Below are 9,268 nucleotides of genomic sequence, written 5' to 3'. Positions count from 1 at the left end.
CTTGAAAATCCTCCAAGATGACCGCGTGTTTACTGATGTGCCAGGGAGATCCCTCCCATACACGATCTCGATCCCGCTTGGTTTCAAACTCCGCGACAAACATGTTCTCCCCCAAAGGACAGATCGCCAGGCCCCTAGGGTTACCCCAAGCTGGGCGTAGGGCATTGGAGATCGTCTGGATGTGGAAGAGATTGCGATACAGAACCTTGCCCGCCAGTAGCCACTTCGGTGCTGCACCATCATCCAAGTCATCCATCACCAGAGGCGTAGCCTCTTCCTCAGAGATGTCTAGTTTACCGAGCGCCTCCTCCATTTGCGCCCGAGCCGAGCGAGGTGATAGGGCGCCGCTATCTTGCTTCTCCTTGCACGCGCCAGATGTTGCCATCGTCGCCGGGATCACGTGGGCGGCTCGTAGAAGAGATCTGCGGCCACCGTCAAAGGTCGCCTAGCCCTAGTCGCCGCAAGGGTTTTAGGGTTTCGGGAAAAGTTGGCTTGTTGCCCCGGCGAAGACTAATTAGTTTTGAAGATGCCCGTGAGTGAGATGCCCGTATTCCTCCGTGTGTGTAGGATTATCGTGTGGACCCCTATATCATACAGTGGTCAACGAGTGCTCACGGATCAACCTCGGTCCTGATGCAAAGTGCACGCAATGCTCCAACGTCGCACGGAAGCATTGACCGACAGGTGGGCCGTCGCGGTCCCACCCACTCCAAGAGACACCGGATGTGACAAAGCACCGTCCTATTCCCACTGCCACGTGGACCCCACTTGTCAGCTCGGTGTCTTCCCTGACCTTCGCAGCTCTGTTCCGCGCATCCCCCGATCGGGCCCACGCGCCATCGTCTCCCCCATTCCTTCTCCTCCTCCTCGGCGATGGTTTGATCGGATCCACCAGCCCGACCCGGCCCAGATCTGGCGCCGCCATGGCCGACCACTCCGACTCCGACTCCTCCCCCAAGTCCTCTTCCTCCTCCTCTGCATCCTCGTCCTCCGCCCGCCGACGCTCTCCCCCGCGCGTCCGGGCACACTCCGACGAGGGCGGCAGCAGCGACGGCGTCCTCGTCGAGCTCCCCTCGCAGGTATCATCACCACCGCGGCTCCTACCGCTCTGCCATCTCCATTTTGATACCCTGGTCCGCACGAAGAAATGGAATGGCTTACGGAAGCTCCTGCCTCTGCACCCGTGTAGGATGCGCGGAGTCCCGGGGCAGACCCAGACGCTGGTATCTTCGTCAGCATGCCCGCTGACGATGCCACCAGCGGCGAGACCTTCGAGGATGCCCCTGACGACCTCACAACCGCTCGCTCGCTGGATGAATCCATCGCCGTCATCGACTTCCCCGACGAGTCCAGCTCCGCTGCCGAGTGCCGCAAGTACAAGGTATTGCTTCTTTTGCTTTTCACACTAGTTCAGTTCTTGTTATTTTGCACGTGAATTGCAACGTGCCAGCTCCATTCTCTGATCTGACTATAAGATGTTGTGGACTGGGCTTGGTTCAGGAAGAGAGAGATGTGTGTGCACGGGAGGCAGCGGCACTCCGGAGAATGCTACAGGAGCTGGTGGGGCAGGAAGTGAGTTCGTTGCATGCAGATGATCCTGATGAGAGGGCACCACTGCACTCAATGCTGGATGATTGCTCGAGACTTGTGCTTGAACTGAATTCAGCGGCACGTTCCAGGGAGCAGGAGGTTGACAGCTTACGTGCCAGGGCTGTTGAGGTCGAAGTGTCAAAAGAGGTTGTGGATGCATACCTTGGTTCGTGGAGGCAAGTGTCAGAACTAGCTATTGGGCGAATGGTTGCATCGGTCGATGCCGTGGTTGGGAAAGATGCCATCAGTTTTGAGGGTGTTGATCAAGACGGGATATCTGTTGTCGAAAGGAAAACTTTGTTGCTAACAGAGCGGTACAGGCAGGTTTTATTGGGCATTGAACAACTTGAGCAGGTCTTGGCAGAGGTTAAGCCTGGTTTTGTGGCCATGGGTCAATGTGATCATGCCACTATTTTAGGCAATGTTTCAGAGGAATTGGTCAGTAGCAAGAGAAATGAAGCAAATTTCATGCAAAAGTTGAACAGTTTCGTGGAAGAAAACAAAATCCTTACTGAAGAGCTTGAGAAAATGAAAGCTGCTCGAGATATAGCAAATGCTGAAGCAGGCAAAACAAAGGCAGAAATTGAGCAGATGGAGCATAAATTATCAACTACTAAAGAGAAGCTCACCTTGGCTGTCACAAAGGGCAAGTCGTTGGTGCAGCATCGTGATTCCTTAAAGCAGACACTGGCTGAAAAATCAGGTGAGCTGGAGAGGTGCATGGTGGAGTTGCAACAGAGGTCTGATGCCTTGCAAGAATCTGAGGGCAGACTTGAGGAGCTTAAGATGTTGTTAGATGAAAAGTCAGCGGAACATGAGAAATGTTTGGACGAGCTTAGAGAAACATACAACGCATGGGAAGCTGCTAAGGCAAGCATTGAGCAACTAAATGATGTAAACACTACACTTACAATAAGTGATGGGTTCCTTCAACGCATTGGAGAGGTTATGTCAGAGGCAACATTTCCAGAGGATCTGCTTTCCTTGGAGATGATTGACAGATTGGAATGGTTGGTTGAACAAAAGAAAATTGCAGACATGGTCTTCTTGGAGCACCGGAAAGTTAAAGATATTCTAGGCTCGGTTGACTTTCCACACTCAGTCTTAGCTGGTGAACTTGATACACAAATCACTTGGCTAGTCAACTCACTGAACCAGGCCAAAGATGATGCGGTGCGGATGCAGAATGAGTCTTCTGAAATTCTTCATAGGCTGTCTGCACATGAATCAAAACTGGTCTCGATGCATGAGGAAATTGACCGTTTAACCATAGTTCTATTGGAAGAGAAGCAGGCAAAGGACATACTTGTAAATGAACTTTCTGAATTAATGTCCGTATACAATGGTGCTGTTGATAAATTATCTGTTATCTCATCGCAGAATACTGAGCTTGTAAAGGCATTTGCAGAGGTTTCTGATGTCAAATGGGAGGACAATGAGCCCCTGGAGACTACAAAATTGGTGGACCAGTGCGCAAGCAGCATCCAGCGAAGAGCAAAATCCTCTCCTATTGAGTGTGAAAGTTTAGAGAAGTTACAAACACTAGTGTATACCCTACATCAGGAATTAACACTTTGTAAATTAATTCTTGAAGAAGACATGACTGATAGATCTGAGAGAATGAGACTATCAGGTGAACTACAAAAAATGACAGAGGCGATTTATGTTTTGAAAAATGAAAAGGACTCATTACGGAAAGAGTTTGAAAAGGTGGACGAAAAATCATCGTTGCTTAGGGAGAAGCTGTCAATGGCCGTGAAAAAGGGGAAAGGTTTGGTACAGGAGCGTGAAGGACTCAAGCGAGTCCTCGATGAGAAGAACTCTGAGATAGAGAAGCTAAGACATGCTATTGATGAAAAGATCTCTGAAACAGAGAATGTAAAACATGCTTTGGATAGGAATAGCTCTGAGATAGAGAAGCTGAAACATGCTCTGGATGAAAAGAACTCTGAGCTAGAAAAGCTCAGACAAGCTCTGGATGTGAATAACTCTGAAACAGAGAATCTAAAACAAGCTCTGGATGAGAATAACTCTATATCAGATAAGCTAAAACGAGATCTGGAAGCAAGGAACACAGAAATGGAGAATCTGAAATATGAGATAGTGTCAAGAGAATCTGCAAATACTGATCTCAGAGAACAAGTTGAGAATTTATCTTCTCAGGTTACGCATTTTGATAAGCTGCAGTTGGACATTATTTCGCTTAGTGAGGAAAAGGGTAAAGTAGATAACATGTTGGAAGAAGCTAAAGTTTCCTTGGGCATTCTAGTTGATTCAGTATCAAGCGTCGCTCTTCCTGTCGATCACCCCTCTGAGGACCCTGTGAAAAAAATAAGCCAGATCGCCCAATACATAATGGAGTCACAAGTTGCTAAGAATCATGTGGAGAATGAGCTACAGAGAGCACATGAGCAAGTTACTTTGCAAGCTGGCAGGCTTTCTGATTCCTATTCTACTATAAAGATATTAGAAGATGAGTTGAGTAAATTAAATGAGTATATTTCTTCTACTTTTGAAGAGAAATACCAAATGCAACTGCGTACTGCTGCTGTAGAGGAGGAGTTGGAGAAAACAAATGAGGAACTGGCTCATAATGCCAACAAACTAGAAGATGCCAATGCAACTATTAACTCACTGCAACATGCATTATCACAGGCTAGAACAGATGTTGCTATTCTTAGTGCTGAAAAGAATGAAGCTGGAGCCAAACATGAAATGGAAACCAGTGCTCTTAATGCTAAGCTAGCTAAATATTTGGAAGAGTTAGATAAAAGTCATGGAAACTTACAAAGTTATTCAACCGAACATCATGGTTACCTTGAGAAGCTTAGCACACTTGTAATGGATGATAGTATGATGTCATTGATGGCTGAAGAATTTGGAAAGAAGGTCAGCACCTTGAGAGATATGAGCCTTACAGTGAAGGGTATGCATGAACATCTCGGTGCAATGGGGTTCCAGATTGATCCTATTATGGAGGTAAAGTGTTTTTATGGTTGCATGATTTTTCCCAAAAGTATTTCTTTAATTTATTTGTTCCGTGTGTTGCAGTATATTTACTATTTGTCAAACCTACTGGTTTTCTAGCATTACTTGTTCTGTCAGGACACTATTTCCAACAATAATGTAGTTATTGTGTTACTGAACTTAGTTCAATGCTTCCCTTGCCGATTCATAGCGCAGCTTTTGTTTTGTTGGACCTGTCCCGTTTGTAATGTAGTTTTCATGTATGTAACTGACGAGCTAGATGGTTGGATGACTTTGCATTTTGAGCTGTCAACGTGTCGTGTCTTGTCATGTTAGGAATTGTTCTAGCTTTATGGCCTATGCAGTAAGTTAGACATTGCCCACTTACAGTTTCTTATGTTACTTTGGACGATGATCTCCCTCTCCCTCCCTCCTCCGCATTTGCCTCTTTTTCAAGTTTTTGCTCTGCTTGGTTTTGGAATTAAATAATTGTGCTCATTTGACTTCAGCATATTTAAGCATAACCTGGTTTTTTATTATACACATAAGCAGGATTCAGAGTTTGGCAAGCTTTTCTCTCTTCAAGACTACAATAACTTTGTTACCGAAAGAATGCTTGACAGAAAAAGCAGAAAAGAGAATATTGGTGATGATTCATCCTTGAGTAATATTGTTGAACAATGCAGCAATCAAGCTGGACATTTCTCTGGATTTTTTAAAGATATATCAGGTTACATGAGTGACAATATTATATTGTTGCTCCGTGCTTTGCAATTAGCAAGCAGCAACTTTGCTCGTACTTTAGAAGAGCACGACTCCTTGAAGATTGAACTGGAGAACAAGGACGCTCAGAACAGAGCTCGAGAAGATGAATTGCTTTCGCTGCAAAAAGAGCTCAGGGCAATGTCATCAAAATGTATTTATTGCACCGAACAGATTCAAATTATTTTTGATGGCTTGCTTGATTTAGGTTACGCAATAGACTTGGCAACAGGCAACTCCAGCATTGTATCAAAAGTAGGACAAACTTTGTCTGTTTTGAAGAACGAGGAGTCTGGTGATTATATAAAGGTGGTGGACACTTTAGTATCTTCCGTGAACAAACTGAAGTCAGAGTCTCAGAAGTTATCTGATATTAAGGGGTTAGTGATAACTTTGATAGAAGAGTTGAAAATGAGACTGAAACAAGCCGAGTCAGCTGCTGAAACTGCTTCAAATGACCACCAGCTGTATTTGGAAAGAGTACACAAACTGGAGGAAGATCTCAGAACTGCATATGATGAGCGCAATGGAATGGAAATAAGGATTCAGGAATACCAGGAAAGAGAGGATGCGTTGAAGGCAAGAGAATTAGAGTTGCTGTCACTTGAACAAACTACAGTAGAAAGAGGCAATTTCCCATGAAACTATTAAGTAGACATTCATATGGTCAACTTTTTATTTCAAACTTACTTATTATTTTTCTTGTCTTAACAGGTACAACTGATGCAATTTCAAAGGATCAGCTGGAAGCACTTGTTGAAAAAGTAAGTAAACTAAATATACCATCTGGCGAGTCGCATTTGCAGAGGGAAGTGGCTATGTTCTCTAGTCCCATGGACAAAGTCTTCTTTGTTATTGATGAATTTGATGCACTCCAACGTGAAGCGGAGACCTTAAGCTATGAAAATGAAGATTTACAGTTAAATCTTGAATCTCATGCTCGGGAAATTGAACAGCTCAAGGAGGTTTGCAGAAACATTGATTCAAATCGTAGGGAGTTGGAATCAAAAAGCAGTGAACTGCTTGAGGTAACAGTCAGTATGGAGCGAATGATTCAGCGGTTTGGATATCTTGCTGGAAAAGATCCGCTGGAAGATAATAAACCTGCAAGCACACAAACACTCTTACCAAAGCTGGAAAAACTAATAATCGCCTCAAGTATGGAATCTGGGAATGCCAAGTCTGTAAAACAGGAGTTGGGATCAAAGTTGCAGGCCAGGGAAAAGACAGTTGATGAGTTATCAGCAAAAGTTAAGATGCTTGAGGACTTGTATCATTCTCAGCTTGTGCAGCCAGAGGTTAGTAAAGACAGAGCATTTGACGCATCTTCCTCGGCAATTGGTTCAGACATATCCGAGATTGAAGATTTGGTAAGCCCTCATTGTCTTATGCTTCATTGCTTTGTTACTTGTCTGCGTGATTTTTTAAGATATGTTAGTGTTGTTCCCAATGTTTCTTTTATTATATATAGCGGTGTCACTGTTCTTTCATCATGATTTGCCTGGCCATGGGCCTTATGCTTGCGGTTTCTTGGTATTTCCCATGTCAGTAGTTGTAACAGTTCACTGCGCATGAGCTAGATTTCACATACCAGCACATATCTTGACACTTGACAGGTGAATAAAAATTGCATATATCCTGGGTTGTAATAATTCACTGTTTTATTGTTCTTTGTAGGGGCCAATGGGGAAGGCATCGGTTTCATCTGTCCCTACTGCTGCACATGCCAGAGTAATGCGGAAGGGTTCATCCGACCATCTTGTTCTTAATATGGGCTCAGAGTCTGAACGCCTAATTGCTGCACATGATTCGGATGACAAAGGTAACATAGCCTATATTTTTAGTCACTTTGAAGTTTCATTTAATACAAGTGTTATAACAATGCCATATTTGCTGTATTGAAGGGCGTATTAAGTCATTGCATACATCTGGCTTGATTCCAGCACAAGGAAAGCACATCGCTGACAGACTTGATGGCATCTGGTAAGCTATTTTGAAATCAACAAGTAATGATTTTCAAACTCAGGTTTCACTGGGGGAACTAAAAGGCATATCTTTGTTCCGAATTTGAACTTTTCTCTTTTCCGTCTGTTTCCTTTAATTTATAGTCGAGTATAAATATCTGTGTCAATCTTGAGCCTGGAGTTCTACTTGGACGTCTCATGAACCAAAATGACTTGTGTAATTGCACGAAGGCCCTAGCTATTAGATGCACTAGATATGCCCCTTAATAGTTGAGTTCAGTACGTTTGCCAGCTCAGATTTATTTCTAAGAGAGGAGATGGAGAACTTATTGCTGTATACATACATTGTCCTTGTTGATTGAATTTCTTTCACTGCTGTCATGGTTGTGTGGAAGTTCAGTAGTGCATAACTACATGCTGGTTCTTAGTCGATCTGCCTTGTATCTTTCTGCAGGGTCTCAGGGAGCCAAATTCTGATGAACCGACCGCGAGCAAGGCTAGGACTCTTGGCGTATTGGCTCTTCCTGCACCTATGGTTGGTAGGCAGCATCTTGTGACACTGCTTGTGAATAACCAACCCCCTAATAGCATAACTGTACAATAGCGTGGATCCATAGTTTTACCTTTTTCTCCCTCCTTCCTTTTTTATACTATAGAAATGTCATTCTTTTCGTCTCCTGCTCCCTTTTCAAATTTGTACTCGAGCACGATGTGCCAAATTCCGCAAGCAGGATGTAATATGTGCAGAAGATAACAATACCATTCTTTGTTACGCTCGAGAAGTGAATCTTTGGACGAGAGTTTTCTGTGTGTTTCCTTTGGGAAGCAAGATGTCCAATTGGCTATAGCGTGAAGTGTTGTTGATAAAATGAAAGGCTTCTAAGACTCGAGCTTATTTCTTGTTATCGCTGTTCAGGGAGGGTGTTCTGTTTGGCTGGCAATTTATTACTCCCTCCGTCCTAAAACAAATGTCTCAATTTTAAACTAGCTTTAGTACAAAGTTGTACTAAATTTGAGACACTTATTTTGAGACAGAGGGAGTAATTATCATGCGGTGGTAAGGCTTAACTTTTCAAACTACATGAAGGTGTATCATGACCTATCCTCCATTTGTGGCACAAAATTGTTGATATAGTTAAGGTCTCATCACAGGATTATTAGAGATACTACCAAAGAATTCCTACTTTAATGCCACCAGTTATTCTTTGTCAACAAAACGGAACTTACAAGGTACAAAAAATAGACTTCAGAAGACAGAGATATATGAAAATTTAATGGAAAAGACTTCTCGCTCCTCAATTCATTGATCATTGGCATGCATCGACCGCCTCTGCAACCATTGAGCGCAACAATCCCCCCGCCCCCACCACCACCACCACACACACGTGTTTGCAATGTGACCTGTGTTGTACACAGCCGAGGGCAACACAGGTTGCGTTGCGGACCACCAAGTGGAGGGAGAGCGGCTGGCGGCAACGTGAGCGCAATATGGGTCATGTTACAAACCACGGAGTTTGTTGCAATGACAACATTGGGCACGTTGTAACGGTCAAAAAATGCTTTGGACATAAGACAAGTGTTTGCAACGCAAGCGTGACTGAATGACACGTGTCCCATATGTGTCATGTTGCAAATGGTCAATGTTACTACTCCCTCAATTTCATAATGCAGCGTGCCCATGTTTTTCGACATTTAACTTTGACCATAAATTTAACTAACATGGGCAACTGTGGCGGGAGCATGACAGATACCTTTGAATTCGTATTCGATAAAAGTTTTCAAAGGTATAACTTTTCAGTAAAATGATTTATATATTGTCGTTCTGACTTATGGTCAAAGTTGAATCTCGAAAAACATGGACGCACTACATTATGAAATGGAGGGAATATGTTTTTATTTTGAGAAATACTCTGTTGACCACTTTGCACATCACCAACTATTCCTAGGTGCGCTCGTCCATTCTTCCTGTCGGTTTATCCATGAGA

General features: G+C 43.8%; 1 protein-coding gene across 1 annotated transcript; it reads left to right on the top strand.

The window, feature by feature from the left end:
- Positions 1-795: 795 nt before the first annotated feature.
- LOC125512709 (trans-Golgi network-localized SYP41-interacting protein 1) lies at positions 796-8,099 on the top strand. Its single transcript, XM_048677804.1, has 8 exons — positions 796-1,079; positions 1,190-1,381; positions 1,501-4,569; positions 5,110-5,947; positions 6,034-6,689; positions 6,997-7,141; positions 7,224-7,302; positions 7,738-8,099. The coding sequence occupies exons 1-8, from the start codon at positions 924-926 to the stop codon at positions 7,838-7,840; spliced, it is 5,238 nt and encodes a 1,745-aa protein (XP_048533761.1). The 5' UTR covers positions 796-923; the 3' UTR covers positions 7,841-8,099.
- Positions 8,100-9,268: the final 1,169 nt, after the last annotated feature.

This window comes from Triticum urartu, chromosome 6 (assembly GCF_003073215.2).
Source record: "Triticum urartu cultivar G1812 chromosome 6, Tu2.1, whole genome shotgun sequence".
In the NCBI taxonomy this organism is placed as follows: Eukaryota; Viridiplantae; Streptophyta; class Magnoliopsida; order Poales; family Poaceae; genus Triticum; species Triticum urartu.
The sequence above is the reverse complement of the archived record's forward strand: the minus strand, read 5'-3'. Positions and strand labels throughout refer to the sequence as shown.